The following is a 19,109-nucleotide window of genomic DNA, read 5'->3' as shown; positions in this document are numbered from 1 at the left end:
GCCAAAAATCGACGGATTGGAAATTTTTAGCTGTGAATGCCATTCGATTGGAAATTTTATAACGAATTCAACGAGGTATGGCATTCCACCGTGCGAACATTATTTCCCTTGGTTTTGATCAAAAAACCGAAATAAAAGTCGCTTTTTCCAGATCTCCGGATTTTTGCATTTTTTATAAGGGGTTACATCATTCATATTTGCCAGAAATCGACGGATTGGAAATTTTTAGCTGTGAATGCCATTCGATTGGAAATTTTATAACGAATTCAACGAGGTATGGCATTCCACCGTGCGAACATTATTTCCCTTGGTTTTGATCAAAAAACCGAAATAAAAGTCGCTTCTTCCAGATCTCCGGATTTTGGCATTTTTTATAAGGGGTTACATCATTCATATTTGCCAAAAATCGACGGATTGGAAATTTTTAGCTGTGAATGCCATTCGATTGGAAATTTTATAACGAATTCAACGAGGTATGGCATTCCACCGTGCGAACATTATTTCCCTTGGTTTTGATCAAAAAACCGAAATAAAAGTCGCTTTTTCCAGATCTCCGGATTTTTGCATTTTTTATAAGGGGTTACATCATTCATATTTGCCAAAAATCGACGGATTGGAAATTTTTAGCTGTGAATGCCATTCGATTGGAAATTTTATAACGAATTCAACGAGGTATGGCATTCCACCGTGCGAACATTATTTCCCTTGGTTTTGATCAAAAAACCGAAACAAAAGTTGATTTTTCCGGATCTCCGGATTTTGGCATTTTTATAAGGGGTTACATCATTCATATTTGCCAAAAATCGACGGATTTGAAATTTTTTAGCTGTGAATGCCATTCGATTGGAAATTTTATAACGAATTCAACGAGGTATGGCATTCCACCGTGCGAACATTATTTCCCTTGGTTTTGATCAAAAAACCGAAATAAAAGTCGCTTTTTCCAGATCTCCGGATTTTGGCATTTTTTATAAGGGGTTACATCATTCATATTTGCCAAAAATCGACGGATTGGAAATTTTTAGCTGTGAATGCCATTCGATTGGAAATTTTATAACGAATTCAACGAGGTATGGCATTCCACCGTGCGAACATTATTTCCCTTGGTTTTGATCAAAAAACCGAAATAAAAGTCGCTTCTTCCAGATCTCCGGATTTTGGCATTTTTTATAAGGGGTTACATCATTCATATTTGCCAAAAATCGACGGATTGGAAATTTTTAGCTGTGAATGCCATTCGATTGGAAATTTTATAACGAATTCAACGAGGTATGGCATTCCACCGTGCGAACATTATTTCCCTTGGTTTTGATCAAAAAACCGAAATAAAAGTCGCTTCTTCCAGATCTCCGGATTTTGGCATTTTTTATAAGGGGTTACATCATTCATATTTGCCAAAAATCGACGGATTGGAAATATTTTAGCTGTGAATGCCATTCGATTGGAAATTTTATAACGAATTCAACGAGGTATGGCATTCCACCGTGCGAACATTATTTCCCTTGGTTTTGATCAAAAAACCGAAATAAAAGTCGCTTTTTCCAGATCTCCGGATTTTGGCATTTTTTATAAGGGGTTACATCATTCATATTTGCCAAAAATCGACGGATTGGAAATTTTTAGCTGTGAATGCCATTCGATTGGAAATTTTATAACGAATTCAACGAGGTATGGCATTCCACCGTGCGAACATTATTTCCCTTGGTTTTGATCAAAAAACCGAAATAAAAGTCGCTTCTTCCAGATCTCCGGATTTTGGCATTTTTTATAAGGGGTAATAACATCATTCATATTTGCCAAAAATCGACGGATTGGAAATTTTTTAGCTGTGAATGCCATTCGATTGGAAATTTTATAACGAATTCAACGAGGTATGGCACTCCACCGTGCGAACATTATTTCCCTTGGTTTTGATCAAAAAACCGAAATCATTCATATTTGCCAAAAATCGACGGATTTGAAATTTTTTAGCTGTGAATGCCATTCGATTGGAAATTTTATAACGAATTCAACGAGGTATGGCATTCCACCGTGCGAATATTATTTCCTTTGGTTTTGATCAAAAAACCGAAATAAAAGTTGATTATTCCGGATCTCCGAATTTTGCTATTTTTAACGATTCTTTGCAGAAAATAGACTAAAAAAAAATTGTTTTTAACTGAGTTGTGCTATTTCAACCTTTATTTATTTTCAGCTTCTCTATATCTCTGGATATACCAACTGGATTTTAATCGACCACTACATACACCTATAACTTTGATGTTAAATTAAGCTTAAACATTGTTATGTTAATAAATAGTTACCATTAGATTATCCTAATAATAAATAAGTTTATCTAAATCTATTATAATAAAGTTTTGAAATAAAAAACACTTGTTTTGCCGGTGATTTTTCTGGGTGTCGGTTATGGGAGGTTGTTGTATATTAAAAATACGGTCCACAAAACCCAAAAATAACACATAACATCGACAAAATATTGCATACGGACCACATGCTATCGGTTTGGTTGATGTGGATGAAAAAATCAGGATCCACAAAAATCGCAGATCCGGAAAAATCAACTTTTATTTCGGTTTTTTGATCAAAACCAAGGGAAATAATGTTCGCACGGTGGAATGCCATTCGTTATAAAACTTCCAATCGAATGGCATCCACAGTTAAAAAATTTCAAATCCGTTGATTTTTGGCAAATATGAATGATGTAACCCCTTATAAAAAATGCCAAAATCCGGAGATCTGGAAAAAGCGACTTTTATTTCGGTTTCTTGATCAAAACCAAGGGAAATAATGTTCGCACGGTGGAATGCCATACCTCGTTGAATTCGTTATAAAATTTCCAATCGAATGGCATTCACAGCTAAAAAATTTCCAATCCGTCGATTTCTGGCAAATATGAATGATGTAACCCCTTATAAAAATGCCAAAATCCGGAGATCTCGAAAAAGCGACTTTTATTTCGGTTTTTTGATCAAAACCAAGGGAAATAATGTTCGCACGGTGGAATGCCATACCTCGTTGAATTCGTTATAAAATTTCCAATCGAATGGCATTCACAGCAAAAAATTTCCAATCCGTCGATTTTTGGCAAATATGAATGATGTAACCCCTTATAAAAAATGCCAAAATCCGGAGTTCCGGAAAAATCAACTTTTGTTTCGGTTTTTTGATCAAAACCAAGGGAAATAATGTTCGCACGGTGGAATGCCATACCTCGTTGAATTCGTTATAAAATTTCCAATCGAATGGCATTCACAGCTAAAAAATTTTCAATCCGTCGATTTTTGGCAAATATGAATGATGTAACCCCTTATAAAAAATGCCAAAATCCGGAGATCTGGAAGAAGCGACTTTTATATCGGTTTTTTGATCAAAACCAAGGGAAATAATGTTCGCACGGTGGAATGCCATACCTCGTTGAATTCGTTATAAAATTTCCAATCGAATGGCATTCACAGCTAAAAATTTTCAATCCGTCGATTTTTGGCAAATATGAATGATGTAACCCCTTATAAAAAATGCCAAAATCCGGAGATCTGGAAGAAGCGACTTTTATATCGGTTTTTTGATCAAAACCAAGGGAAATAATGTTCGCACGGTAGAATGCCATACCTCGTTGAATTCGTTATAAAATTTCCAATCGAATGGCATTCACAGCTAAAAATTTCAAATCCGTCGATTTTTGGCAAATATGAATGATGTAACCCCTTATAAAAATGCCAAAATCCGGAGATCCGGAAAAATCAACTTTTGTTTCGGTTTTTTGATCAAAACCAAGGGAAATAATGTTCGCACGGTGGAATGCCATACCTCGTTGAATTCGTTATAAAATTTCCAATCGAATGGCATTCACAGCTAAAAAATTTCAAATCCGTCGATTTTTGGCAAATATGAATGATGTAACCCCTTATAAAAAATGCCAAAATCCGGAGATCTCGATAAAAAGCGACTTTTATTTCGGTTTTTTGATCAAAACAAAGGGAAATAATGTTCGCACGGTGGAGTGCCATGCCTCGTTGAATTCGTTATAAAATTTCCTATCGAATGGCATTCACAGCTAAAAAATTTCAAATCCGTCGATTTTTGGCAAATATGAATGATGTAACCCCTTATAAAAAATGCCAAAATCCGGAGATCTGGAAAAAGCGACTTTTATTTCGGTTTTTTGATCAAAACCAAGGGAAATAATGTTCGCACGGTGGAATGCCATACCTCGTTGAATTCGTTATAAAATTTCCAATCGAATGGCATTCACAGCTAAAAATTTCCAATCCGTCGATTTTTGGCAAATATGAATGATGTAACCCCTTATAAAAAATGCCAAAATCCGGAGATCTGGAAGAAGCGACTTTTATTTCGGTTTTTTGATCAAAACCAAGGGAAATAATGTTCGCACGGTGGAATGCCATACCTCGTTGAATTCGTTATAAAATTTCCAATCGAATGGCATTCACAGCTAAAAATTTCCAATCCGTCGATTTTTGGCAAATATGAATGATGTAACCCCTTATAAAAAATGCCAAAATCCGGAGATCTGGAAGAAGCGACTTTTATTTCGGTTTTTTGATCAAAACCAAGGGAAATAATGTTCGCACGGTGGAATGCCATACCTCGTTGAATTCGTTATAAAATTTCCAATCGAATGGCATTCACAGCTAAAAATTTCCAATCCGTCGATTTTTGGCAAATATGAATGATGTAACCCCTTATAAAAAATGCCAAAATCCGGAGATCTGGAAGAAGCGACTTTTATTTCGGTTTTTTGATCAAAACCAAGGGAAATAATGTTCGCACGGTGGAATGCCATACCTCGTTGAATTCGTTATAAAATTTCCAATCGAATGGCATTCACAGCTAAAAAATTTCCAATCCGTCGATTTTTGGCAAATATGAATGATGTAACCCCTTATAAAAAATGCCAAAATCCGGAGATCTGGAAGAAGCGACTTTTATTTCGGTTTTTTGATCAAAACCAAGGGAAATAATGTTCGCACGGTGGAATGCCATACCTCGTTGAATTCGTTATAAAATTTCCAATCGAATGGCATTCACAGCTAAAAATTTCCAATCCGTCGATTTTTGGCAAATATGAATGATGTAACCCCTTATAAAAAATGCCAAAATCCGGAGATCTGGAAAAAGCGACTTTTATTTCGGTTTTTTGATCAAAACCAAGGGAAATAATGTTCGCACGGTGGAATGCCATACCTCGTTGAATTCGTTATAAAATTTCCAATCGAATGGCATTCACAGCTAAAAATTTCCAATCCGTCGATTTTTGGCAAATATGAATGATGTAACCCCTTATAAAAAATGCCAAAATCCGGAGATCTGGAAGAAGCGACTTTTATTTCGGTTTTTTGATCAAAACCAAGGGAAATAATGTTCGCACGGTGGAATGCCATACCTCGTTGAATTCGTTATAAAATTTCCAATCGAATGGCATTCACAGCTAAAAATTTCCAATCCGTCGATTTTTGGCAAATATGAATGATGTAACCCCTTATAAAAAATGCCAAAATCCGGAGATCTGGAAGAAGCGACTTTTATTTCGGTTTTTTGATCAAAACCAAGGGAAATAATGTTCGCACGGTGGAATGCCATACCTCGTTGAATTCGTTATAAAATTTCCAATCGAATGGCATTCACAGCTAAAAATTTCCAATCCGTCGATTTTTGGCAAATATGAATGATGTAACCCCTTATAAAAAATGCCAAAATCCGGAGATCCGGAAAAATCAACTTTTGTTTCGGTTTTTTGATCAAAACCAAGGGAAATAATGTTCGCACGGTGGAATGCCATACCTCGATGAATTCGTTATAAAATTTCCAATCGAATGGCATTCACAGCTAAAAAATTCCAATCCGTCGATTTTTGGCAAATATGAATGATGTAACCCCTTATAAAAAATGCCAAAATCCGGAGATCTGGAAAAAGCGACTTTTATTTCGGTTTTTTGATCAAAACCAAGGGAAATAATGTTCGCACGGTGGAATGCCATACCTCGTTGAATTCGTTATAAAATTTCCAATCGAATGGCATTCACAGCTAAAAATTTCCAATCCGTCGATTTTTGGCAAATATGAATGATGTAACCCCTTATAAAAAATGCCAAAATCCGGAGATCTCGAAAAAGCGACTTTTATTTCGGTTTTTTGATCAAAACAAAGGGAAATAATGTTCGCAAGGTGGAGTGCCATGCCTCGTTGAATTCGTTATAAAATTTCCTATCGAATGGCATTCACAGCTAAAAAATTTCAAATCCGTCGATTTTTGGCAAATATGAATGATGTAACCCCTTATAAAAAATGCCAAAATCCGGAGATCTGGAAAAAGCGACTTTTATTTCGGTTTTTTGATCAAAACCAAGGGAAATAATGTTCGCACGGTGGAATGCCATACCTCGATGAATTCGTTATAAAATTTCCAATCGAATGGCATTCACAGCTAAAAATTTCAAATCCGTCGATTTTTGGCAAATATGAATGATGTAACCCCTTATAAAAAATGCCAAAATCCGGAGATCTGGAAGAAGCGACTTTTATTTCGGTTTTTTGATCAAAACCAAGGGAAATAATGTTCGCACGGTGGAATGCCATACCTCGTTGAATTCGTTATAAAATTTCCAATCGAATGTCATTCACAGCTAAAAAATTTTCAATCCGTCGATTTTTGGCAAATATGAATGATGTAACCCCTTATAAAAAATGCCAAAATCCGGAGATCTGGAAGAAGCGACTTTTATATCGGTTTTTTGATCAAAACCAAGGGAAATAATGTTCGCACGGTGGAATGCCATACCTCGTTGAATTCGTTATAAAATTTCCAATCGAATGGCATTCACAGCTAAAAAATTTCAAATCCGTCGATTTTTGGCAAATATGAATGATGTAACCCCTTATAAAAAATGCCAAAATCCGGAGATCCGGAAAAATCAACTTTTGTTTCGGTTTTTTGATCAAAACCAAGGGAAATAATGTTCGCACGGTGGAATGCCATACCTCGTTGAATTCGTTATAAAATTTCCAATCGAATGGCATTCACAGCTAAAAAATTTCAAATCCGTCGATTTTTGGCAAATATGAATGATGTAACCCCTTATAAAAAATGCCAAAATCCGGAGATCTCGATAAAAAGCGACTTTTATTTCGGTTTTTTGATCAAAACAAAGGGAAATAATGTTCGCACGGTGGAGTGCCATGCCTCGTTGAATTCGTTATAAAATTTCCTATCGAATGGCATTCACAGCTAAAAAATTTCAAATCCGTCGATTTTTGGCAAATATGAATGATGTAACCCCTTATAAAAAATGCCAAAATCCGGAGATCTGGAAAAAGCGACTTTTATTTCGGTTTTTTGATCAAAACCAAGGGAAATAATGTTCGCACGGTGGAATGCCATACCTCGTTGAATTCGTTATAAAATTTCCAATCGAATGGCATTCACAGCTAAAAAATTTCCAATCCGTCGATTTTTGGCAAATATGAATGATGTAACCCCTTATAAAAAATGCCAAAATCCGGAGATCTGGAAGAAGCGACTTTTATTTCGGTTTTTTGATCAAAACCAAGGGAAATAATGTTCGCACGGTGGAATGCCATACCTCGTTGAATTCGTTATAAAATTTCCAATCGAATGGCATTCACAGCTAAAAATTTCCAATCCGTCGATTTTTGGCAAATATGAATGATGTAACCCCTTATAAAAAATGCCAAAATCCGGAGATCTGGAAGAAGCGACTTTTATTTCGGTTTTTTGATCAAAACCAAGGGAAATAATGTTCGCACGGTGGAATGCCATACCTCGTTGAATTCGTTATAAAATTTCCAATCGAATGGCATTCACAGCTAAAAATTTCCAATCCGTCGATTTTTGGCAAATATGAATGATGTAACCCCTTATAAAAAATGCCAAAATCCGGAGATCTGGAAAAAGCGACTTTTATTTCGGTTTTTTGATCAAAACCAAGGGAAATAATGTTCGCACGGTGGAATGCCATACCTCGTTGAATTCGTTATAAAATTTCCAATCGAATGGCATTCACAGCTAAAAAATTTCCAATCCGTCGATTTTTGGCAAATATGAATGATGTAACCCCTTATAAAAAATGCCAAAATCCGGAGATCTGGAAGAAGCGACTTTTATTTCGGTTTTTTGATCAAAACCAAGGGAAATAATGTTCGCACGGTGGAATGCCATACCTCGTTGAATTCGTTATAAAATTTCCAATCGAATGGCATTCACAGCTAAAAAATTTCCAATCCGTCGATTTTTGGCAAATATGAATGATGTAACCCCTTATAAAAAATGCCAAAATCCGGAGATCTGGAAGAAGCGACTTTTATTTCGGTTTTTTGATCAAAACCAAGGGAAATAATGTTCGCACGGTGGAATGCCATACCTCGTTGAATTCGTTATAAAATTTCCAATCGAATGGCATTCACAGCTAAAAATTTCCAATCCGTCGATTTTTGGCAAATATGAATGATGTAACCCCTTATAAAAAATGCCAAAATCCGGAGATCTGGAAGAAGCGACTTTTATTTCGGTTTTTTGATCAAAACCAAGGGAAATAATGTTCGCACGGTGGAATGCCATACCTCGTTGAATTCGTTATAAAATTTCCAATCGAATGGCATTCACAGCTAAAAATTTCCAATCCGTCGATTTTTGGCAAATATGAATGATGTAACCCCTTATAAAAAATGCCAAAATCCGGAGATCCGGAAAAATCAACTTTTGTTTCGGTTTTTTGATCAAAACCAAGGGAAATAATGTTCGCACGGTGGAATGCCATACCTCGATGAATTCGTTATAAAATTTCCAATCGAATGGCATTCACAGCTAAAAAAATTCCAATCCGTCGATTTTTGGCAAATATGAATGATGTAACCCCTTATAAAAAATGCCAAAATCCGGAGATCTGGAAAAAGCGACTTTTATTTCGGTTTTTTGATCAAAACCAAGGGAAATAATGTTCGCACGGTGGAATGCCATACCTCGTTGAATTCGTTATAAAATTTCCAATCGAATGGCATTCACAGCTAAAAATTTCCAATCCGTCGATTTTTGGCAAATATGAATGATGTAACCCCTTATAAAAAATGCCAAAATCCGGAGATCTCGAAAAAGCGACTTTTATTTCGGTTTTTGATCAAAACAAAGGGAAATAATGTTCGCACGGTGGAGTGCCATGCCTCGTTGAATTCGTTATAAAATTTCCTATCGAATGGCATTCACAGCTAAAAAATTTCAAATCCGTCGATTTTTGGCAAATATGAATGATGTAACCCCTTATAAAAAATGCCAAAATCCGGAGATCTGGAAAAAGCGACTTTTATTTCGGTTTTTTGATCAAAACCAAGGGAAATAATGTTCGCACGGTGGAATGCCATACCTCGATGAATTCGTTATAAAATTTCCAATCGAATGGCATTCACAGCTAAAAATTTCAAATCCGTCGATTTTTGGCAAATATGAATGATGTAACCCCTTATAAAAAATGCCAAAATCCGGAGATCTGGAAGAAGCGACTTTTATTTCGGTTTTTTGATCAAAACCAAGGGAAATAATGTTCGCACGGTGGAATGCCATACCTCGTTGAATTCGTTATAAAATTTCCAATCGAATGTCATTCACAGCTAAAAAATTTTCAATCCGTCGATTTTTGGCAAATATGAATGATGTAACCCCTTATAAAAAATGCCAAAATCCGGAGATCTGGAAGAAGCGACTTTTATATCGGTTTTTTGATCAAAACCAAGGGAAATAATGTTCGCACGGTGGAATGCCATACCTCGTTGAATTCGTTATAAAATTTCCAATCGAATGGCATTCACAGCTAAAAATTTCAAATCCGTCGATTTTTGGCAAATATGAATGATGTAACCCCTTATAAAAAATGCCAAAATCCGGAGATCCGGAAAAATCAACTTTTGTTTCGGTTTTTTGATCAAAACCAAGGGAAATAATGTTCGCACGGTGGAATGCCATACCTCGTTGAATTCGTTATAAAATTTCCAATCGAATGGCATTCACAGCTAAAAAATTTCAAATCCGTCGATTTTTGGCAAATATGAATGATGTAACCCCTTATAAAAAATGCCAAAATCCGGAGATCTCGATAAAAAGCGACTTTTATTTCGGTTTTTTGATCAAAACAAAGGGAAATAATGTTCGCACGGTGGAGTGCCATGCCTCGTTGAATTCGTTATAAAATTTCCTATCGAATGGCATTCACAGCTAAAAATTTCAAATCCGTCGATTTTTGGCAAATATGAATGATGTAACCCCTTATAAAAAATGCCAAAATCCGGAGATCTGGAAAAAGCGACTTTTATTTCGGTTTTTTGATCAAAACCAAGGGAAATAATGTTCGCACGGTGGAATGCCATACCTCGTTGAATTCGTTATAAAATTTCCAATCGAATGGCATTCACAGCTAAAAAATTTCCAATCCGTCGATTTTTGGCAAATATGAATGATGTAACCCCTTATAAAAAATGCCAAAATCCGGAGATCTGGAAGAAGCGACTTTTATTTCGGTTTTTTGATCAAAACCAAGGGAAATAATGTTCGCACGGTGGAATGCCATACCTCGTTGAATTCGTTATAAAATTTCCAATCGAATGGCATTCACAGCTAAAAAATTTCCAATCCGTCGATTTTTGGCAAATATGAATGATGTAACCCCTTATAAAAAATGCCAAAATCCGGAGATCTGGAAGAAGCGACTTTTATTTCGGTTTTTTGATCAAAACCAAGGGAAATAATGTTCGCACGGTGGAATGCCATACCTCGTTGAATTCGTTATAAAATTTCCAATCGAATGGCATTCACAGCTAAAAAATTTCCAATCCGTCGATTTTTGGCAAATATGAATGATGTAACCCCTTATAAAAAATGCCAAAATCCGGAGATCTGGAAGAAGCGACTTTTATTTCGGTTTTTTGATCAAAACCAAGGGAAATAATGTTCGCACGGTGGAATGCCATACCTCGTTGAATTCGTTATAAAATTTCCATTCAAATGGCATTCACAGCTAAAAAATTTCCAATCCGTCGATTTTTGGCAAATATGAATGATGTAACCCCTTATAAAATATGCCAAAATCCGGAGATCTGGAAAAAGCGACTTTTATTTCGGTTTTTTGATCAAAACCAAGGGAAATAATGTTCGCACGGTGGAATGCCATACCTCGTTGAATTCGTTATAAAATTTCCAATCGAATGGCATTCACAGCTAAAAAATTTCCAATCCGTCGATTTTTGGCAAATATGAATGATGTAACCCCTTATAAAAAATGCCAAAATCCGGAGATCCGGAAAAATCAACTTTTGTTTCGGTTTTTTGATCAAAACCAAGGGAAATAATGTTCGCACGGTGGAATGCCATACCTCGTTGAATTCGTTATAAAATTTCCAATCGAATGGCATTCACAGCTAAAAAATTTCAAATCCGTCGATTTTTGGCAAATATGAATGATGTAACCCCTTATAAAAAATGCCAAAATCCGGAGATCTCGAAAAAGCGACTTTTATTTCGGTTTTTTGATCAAAACAAAGGGAAATAATGTTCGCACGGTGGAGTGCCATGCCTCGTTGAATTCGTTATAAAATTTCCTATCGAATGGCATTCACAGCTAAAAAATTTCAAATCCGTCGATTTTTGGCAAATATGAATGATGTAACCCCTTATAAAAAATGACAAAATCCGGAGATCTGGAAAAAGCGACTTTTATTTCGGTTTTTTGATCAAAACCAAGGGAAATAATGTTCGCACGGTGGAATGCCATACCTCGATGAATTCGTTATAAAATTTCCAATCGAATGGCATTCACAGCTAAAAAATTTCCAATCCGTCGATTTTTGGCAAATATGAATGATGTAACCCCTTATAAAAAATGCCAAAATCCGGAGATCTGGAAGAAGCGACTTTTATTTCGGTTTTTTGATCAAAACCAAGGGAAATAATGTTCGCACGGTGGAATGCCATACCTCGTTGAATTCGTTATAAAATTTCCAATCGAATGGCATTCACAGCTAAAAAATTTCCAATCCGTCGATTTTTGGCAAATATGAATGATGTAACCCCTTATAAAAAATGCCAAAATCCGGAGATCTGGAAAAAGCGACTTTTATTTCGGTTTTTTGATCAAAACCAAGGGAAATAATGTTCGCACGGTGGAATGCCATACCTCGTTGAATTCGTTATAAAATTTCCAATCGAATGGCATTCACAGCTAAAAAATTTCAATTCCGTCGATTTTTGGCAAATATGAATGATGTAACCCCTTATAAAAAATGCAAAAATTGGTCAGAAAATAAATTTTTTCAAATTCACCTGGATTCGATAGTTAAGGTCATCATCTGCACAAAAAAATCATTCATTTGGTTGAGCGTTTTGTTTTGCATCAAAAAACGTTTAAAAACTTATTTTTTATGGGCAAAAAATTCGAAAAAATCAGCTCCAATAATCGGTTTTTTTCATCAAATTTTCGTTAAATTCGTTAAAAAAATTTCCAATCGATTGGCATTCACAAACTTGGAAAGTAATAATTTATTGATGTAAGTTTCTTATTTTTTTTTCGTTTTTTTCTTGCAGATAAAGGACTTGTTGCCGTAAGAGGAACTGCTGAGATTTTGTGGATCGCGTTTACAAAATCTCGTATACAATCCACATTAGATCCACATACGATCCACAAAATATAAATCAACAAATGTGTGTGGATCGTATGTGGACTGTATGTGGCTCGAATGTGGACTGTAAGTTCACTAGGATTTCATAAGCAAAAGATAATCGTGTTTCCAATAAATTATTCCCCCTCTATCAGTAAAAGTTGTGCATATTTATGTAAAAAAAACTTTTATTCACATTATTTGTTTAAGAACAGATAGGTTTAAATTAAACTAATACAGGAGTGCGGATGGGATATCAGCGTTACCATTGTCAATAAAGTTTCCGTGGATAATTCTGCCGTATTTTAGCGTCGCTCTCAAGGTTCTCCAGGATTCAGCTGTCGTCCTGCTCTACATTTCATCTCATCAACGAAGAGTTTTATTTTTATCTTATTCATAAGTAAATTGTATAAGATCACCTTAGAACTTAAGTTAATACATACCTCCAACACTACAAATAAGCTAGACTTAGTTACATTACATACTTTATCCCCTTTAAACATATTTTAAAATAAAAATAAACTTATTTCATAATAAAATTTGGTTTTTATTGGGGTTGTACAACAGGGTTTTCAGGTGTGAAAATTAAAGGGCTAATCGAAAAGTAAGTCATGAACAGGAACCAGTAAAAATAACATTAAATTCCTTAATTGCCCTTATAGACCACCAAAATCCGTTCACATTGACAGGTTAGTCGTGAAAGTAAAGAGCTAAGTTTACCCCTGGAATTACGGCCAATCGTAACGGGATAGTTTTCTATTATAATTAATTTTAAATTAATTCTAAAACATTTAAATGATTATGAAGTGTTACTTTAGTGTTACTATGGCCACTTCCTTCCATTTTGCTCTTATAATAAATTAATTAAATTATACTGCATTGACAATTTTATTTTTCCGAACACTTAATACTTTAATTTTGTAACTAGGTAAAAAGCACACATTCAGTCCCGACTAAGTGCCAGTTGCACCAGGGGCAGCACTTTAATGGAGGACAGATCCGCCAGGATGGCTTCGATGCTGTCCAGCGAGGCCACCTGCATGATGCTCTCCTTTCTGAAGCTCAAGATGATGATGGCGAACAGCGGCAGGATCTCCAAGCTGTCGAAGCCAAGGATCTGGGGAGGAGAAGTAGGGGATGTTTAATAAGTTGAAGGGTAACTGATTTCCCCTCTCCAATCTGTTTACTTACCAAATCCCAGAGGACCAGTAGTTGATCGGGAGGCAAATGACCGGAAAACGCGCGCATCAGCCATTTGAAGACGACCCTCAGTCTGTAGGGATAAATTTAGTAAATAGCTGTCCAGTGGATCCTCCGATCCCTACTTACGGCTGGATCTGCAGCTCTCGGAAGTGGGACCACAACTGCGGCTCGTACGTTTGGAGCAGCTTCTCGAAGAGCAGGCACAGGCTGACAATCCCCTGCGGATGCGTATTGATCGTGGTCAGGCGATGGCAGTACCGGATGTAGAAGGCTCGGAACGTGTAGTACAGATTCACCGGCGAGTCGTACAGATAGCAGAAGGGAGCGGCGAACATGCAGATGCCGTGGAAGGGAACCACGCCCGAAGGCGGACCCTCGTACGTCTTGCCCTTCACCGGAAAAGCCTCGTACTCCACACAGCCACCGATGTCCGTGTCCCGGGAGAAGCAGAGCAGCACCTGGTAGAGCACGTCCTCGAACACAAAGTACTGGTCATCGTTGGAGGCCGTCAGCTGGATGTCCTTGAAGACCAGCTTGTCCACGATGTGGTCTGTGGTCCACACGGCATTGCGCAGCTTCTGCCAGTAGTCAATGTCCTGTGGGTGGATGTATCTTTGGGTTATTGATTATCCTGATTAGGGATTGTTTCATTACATAGTCATGCAGCTTGCTGTCCAGTACGGAGGCCCAGAGTGCTCCTCTGTATGGTGCCGGGGTGCAGCCCTTCTTCAGGAACTGCTGGCACATGGGCGCATGCCTGCCCTCCAGAATCCTCTGGCATTGCACCGTGAGATCGGGCACTCCCAGATAGCCATCACTTCGCAGCAGATCTGCATAATGGGCGCGCAACTCAAACAAATTCTTCACCGGCAGGGCAATGTGGGAGAACTCCCACTGAGGGATTTGGCTGGCAAAGAAAATATTTAAATTTAATATTAAATTGTTAATGGCATAGGGTTTATTGCTTACTCTGTATTTTCGGTGGTTTTGGCGGGTCCTTTCAGCGAGAGAAGTACCTCCAGTAGATCCTTCGGTGCGTATACTGGCCTATAGTTGGCCAGATCTAGAGCAAGCAAGTCGGTAAATTGTCAGATTAAAATCCACGAAGTACCCACCCATATTGTAGTTGCTCAGTTCGTTCCACTTGGCCATGAAGTCCTCGCGATCGGCACTGATCCTCGGTTGTCCATGAAGTGGAACCTTCAGCTCTGTGCACATGGCATTCAAACTCTTTCTAACCCTTCGATCCCAAAGAACCCCGGCCCTTTTCAGATAGCCAAGTGGATCGCTAACGGTGGGTTTCTATGGAAAATATTTATAACCGAAAGAAGAGAATTAATTCCGTCGCCCAAGGACCACCTACTAAAGTCAATAAAGATGAGCTCGCTGAAAGCTCTATATATGTGCCACTCCGGGATTCATCGGGTTGCGGCAACATTTTTATTATTTTATTTTTTTAAGTATTAAGGTCTATAAACGAAAACCATTGACAAACTAAATTTTACAAAAGATAGAAAGATGGAAATGATAGAAATAGCTAGGAATAGCTAAGGAATTTGATATCACTTTTAAAATCCCATTTCTAACCTTTAGCTAAATAGTTGTACCCACCGCTGATTGTTTGCTGGCGAGGGACTTGTCATCGGGTCTGGCCAATCGACTCCGCACCAGGTTGTATACTATGTTCCTGATCTCCGTTTCCAGGCCGGCACTCTTGATGGCGTCCTCGAGGGTGTTGCGCATATCGTGGGTGTCCACGCTGGGATTGCAGACCAGTTTCTGCAGCTCCTTGTAAATGGGCTCGTAGCTCTTTGTGTTCTTAATGGCCGCGATGACCTTCGCGGTCATGTGATGGATGCTGGCATCCTGCAGCTCCTCCATCTCGATCCTTTTTCGACCGTTCTGTGTTGCACTCCGCGACTAACTACCAACTTACTATTTACACCGTTCTGATTAGCCCCAAGTTGGGCGCTCCACACAATCGTTTGACTTTTATCGATCAAACTCCGTCGCCTGCTTTGATTTGGAGTCGATTCTAGTCGCATCCTCGGCTGTCGTCGCTTCTTGGCGACGGAATGCAAACACTTGTTTGGCTGCAAGTTTCGCGTTAGTTTCAAACGAAACATTCACCGCCCCTCGCAACCGAAAAAATTCCATTATGTTTCGTTTCAAATGAAAAGGCAAAGGCAAAGGCGCGTGAAATTGCTTTCCATATACTCTGAGTGTATATAGTGAGTGGCGGCAACTTTTTCTTGGCATCTGTCATCTGGCCCAACGAGTTGTTGACATGAATGTCGGTGGTGCTCCTCCTGTTGATTGCAAAGGTGGGCCAAACTCACCTGCACACGGCTATATGTCGAAATTATTTCAGCTGAAAATGAGATTAGGCCCTAAAATAAGTTTTTGAAATGCTCCACATCAAAATCCAGCGAAATAGAGAAGCGATTGCGTTCTACCTGGGAAATCAGTCCTTATTTTCGCTTTATTAATAAATATTTTAAATAAGTTGTCAAACTTAACAAAAGTTAAAAGATTATTTAAAAAATATACAAACTAAATAATTTTTCATTATACTTATTTCACAAAAAAAATTAAGAGCAGTTTAAAATGCTTAGTAATTATTTTTTTTTTTTTTAACATATACCTATGCATAAATTATGAAGTAATCTTCACAAAATACCTAAGGCGGAGTGCCTTACATTTCCGTCCTGGCGTCAAAGAGCCTTTCTAAGATATCATCGTTCAGAAATGAGCGTCCTTTTAGTTGACGGTTGAGATCCTTGAAGTTTTTACCCTTTGCTTAGGGCGGCACCATATTTGTGTCCAAAAAGTACCTGCCCCTGGCCCTCGAATCGAATAGAACCTAATAAAAACTGTTGTGAAAATCAATTAGTGTACTCACTTCGGTCGGGCATAGAAGCCCATCAACTCTGTATCGTTCTTGGGTACACACACCCCCGTCACGTAGCTTTTAAAGCTGGGACAGTAGAAACCAACGAATCCTAAAGGTGTCGTAATAGACTCCGCGTAGTACTCCGCCGATCGGTTGTGGTAGCAGAAATGGGTCTCCACTAAAAAGGGCAAAATGCTAAATAATTACGAAATATAAAATTTGGGGACGACTTACTCTTGTTAATAGGTCCACAATTGGGCTGCGATACGCCCATGTTTAAATAAAAGTCCACGTGACCCAATGGTTCCAATAAGCCCAACATCATTACGTCAGTATGCAAGACGTCCACGAATTTGGCATCACTGGGATCCAGTTTTTCAGCCGTATCGTTGTCCAGGTAATATGCTTTGGCCGGATCGAGAGCCGTAATGTGCTCCAGCTTGTAATTGGGCATAAAGTTGCCAACGAACCCTGCCACATGTGCCCCCAAGCCGAAGCCAATTAAATGCAGATCCTTAATCTCAACCAATTTCTTTTCCAGGAGTTTGTTTAGAAACTGGGCTGTACAACGACCCACATATTTGCCATTATGTACCGCCTCTGAGTAGCAGGGTGCACTGACCAGTCGTGGAAAGTCCACGGAGATCACATTGATGTCTAGCTCAATAAGCTGAGGGCGTAGCTGGTTGTTGGGAGTATAATATCGGTGCCCATCGAATCCATGGATGAGCACTTTAAGCGGTTTTAGGGACACAAATTGATCTTCGGAAAGATTATCCTCTGAGAGCTCCATTCCATTCGGATTTGCTTTGCTGAAAAGTTCGGAGAATGTTTTCATTGCTGGGCTAATGAAAACCACTCCGGCAATCATCTTACGTAAAAAGCCAAAAGTTAATATTGGGATTGGGACAATTTTCGTCATGCAGAACCAAGCAGCTCTTTATGGAGTCATCATCTTCAAAACTAGCTAAAATGCTAGGATCATTGCCGAGTTCCTGACTCGAAAAGACTGATAAAACTATTAAAAACAGCAGAGACCACAAACGATACATCGTTTTTCTATCTTCTTCAGCCTTTGCCGGCTTTCAATTTGGCTTTAAATTCTCTAGGTGGCATGAACTATTTTAATTAATTTCGTTTCATTCAGCCGTGTAAAGAACGCTTTTCGTTTCGCAATTCAATAAAAATACGAGCTCGAAGTTCGTTCCAACTTTAAACTGCTGTTTAAAAATAAAAGCTGCAATATATTTTAGTTATATTTTGTAGAAGAAAAAAAAGCCCTGCGTGAATCCGAAATTCTGAAATAAACAAAACTTAAAATGAATTTTTGACTTCGCTCCTGGTCGGTACAATTTGCAGTGGTAATTACGTCGTAAATCTAGCCTTAAATTTCATGCCACCAAACTGTCAGCATCAGAATTAGAACTTATGCCACGCCTGTGGCCAACACTTTGGCTATTTATACAAGGGAGCGCACATATTTTGGTTAATGAGAATTATGCAAAAACAATCAAACTGTCGTTGTGTGAGTGTGAGGGTACTCTAGTTGCCCGAGCAACCCAACCCATTCCCACCTCCCGGGGACATTCCAAAAGTGTTTCACGCTTTGTCATAAATAATAAAACTCAAATGACCATCAAAGCCACTACTGCCTGGCTGCGTTTGCCAAAAAATACCGCCGTCGGAAGGTTACCTCACCCATACAGAACAAGCAGAACCCAGAGGAGACCATCCCCCCTCACACTGACCTGTCCATCTTGCTTGATGTCCATTTGCCAGCCTGAATGCCTGTTTGTTTGTTTTAAAGCAAAAATATAAAACCAAATCAACATTTTGTGCGGCAAGTGGACAGGAGAACGGGGGAGGATCGGATGGGAGTGGGGTTAACCGCAGCAATAGTGGCTATGATGGGGTAGCCAGCAGCCAGCAGTAGCCGCGAAGAGCCTGTGGAATCGGCTGTGGACCAGCAGCCATCGGCAGGCAGGCATATGGCCCACTACTCATGATCATATGGACAAAAATTGCTATAAAGTACTAAAAATACAATTACCGTGAGAAAATCGCGCTGATTTTGTGACTGATTGTGAAGACGTTTATAGTCGATTTTTAGTGACTGACTGAATGACCGACGGACCAGGCCACAGATACATTAACAGATACAAATATGGATGATGCGAGGGTGTACCTATATCTGTATGTGGTGTACCTATATCTCTGCTGCTCTTTGCATAATTGTAGCGTGCGCAGTGCGCTCGTTTTTCCGGCTATAGGCTGCCAGCGATGCCAAAGATGATGGAGATGACGTCTTGGTTTTGCCGCCGACCTTAAGGCATCGGCC

At 38.2% G+C, this 19,109-nt stretch overlaps 2 protein-coding genes across 3 annotated transcripts; both read right to left on the bottom strand.

The window, feature by feature from the left end:
- Positions 1–13,544: 13,544 nt before the first annotated feature.
- LOC108041868 (TBC1 domain family member 19) lies at positions 13,545–15,930 on the bottom strand. Of its 2 annotated transcripts, none has more exons than XM_017119924.2 (7): positions 15,490–15,930; positions 14,994–15,180; positions 14,848–14,941; positions 14,533–14,785; positions 14,005–14,474; positions 13,867–13,948; positions 13,545–13,792 (listed from the first exon to the last, which is right to left on the bottom strand). In XM_017119924.2, exons 1-7 carry the CDS (start codon positions 15,757–15,759, stop codon positions 13,619–13,621), a joined length of 1,530 nt encoding a protein of 509 aa, XP_016975413.1. In that variant the 5' UTR covers positions 15,760–15,930; the 3' UTR covers positions 13,545–13,618. The 2 variants fall into 2 exon arrangements, with proteins under 2 accessions (XP_016975413.1, XP_016975414.1); XM_017119925.2 differs by lacking the exon at positions 15,490–15,930 and adding an exon at positions 15,242–15,356.
- Positions 15,931–16,573: 643 nt separating this feature from the next.
- LOC108041865 (lipase member H-A) lies at positions 16,574–17,823 on the bottom strand. Its single transcript, XM_017119920.2, is given in 4 exon segments — positions 16,574–16,724; positions 16,781–16,949; positions 17,006–17,583; positions 17,648–17,823. Coding segments are annotated over 4 exon segments (1,074 nt in total).
- Between the last annotated feature and the right edge of the window lie 1,286 nt (positions 17,824–19,109).

The sequence above is a fragment of the Drosophila rhopaloa genome, unplaced genomic scaffold, assembly GCF_018152115.1.
Source record: "Drosophila rhopaloa isolate 14029-0021.01 unplaced genomic scaffold, ASM1815211v1 contig_2, whole genome shotgun sequence".
Taxonomy (NCBI): Eukaryota; Metazoa; Arthropoda; class Insecta; order Diptera; family Drosophilidae; genus Drosophila; species Drosophila rhopaloa.
This window is presented reverse-complemented; position numbering and strand designations above follow the sequence as displayed.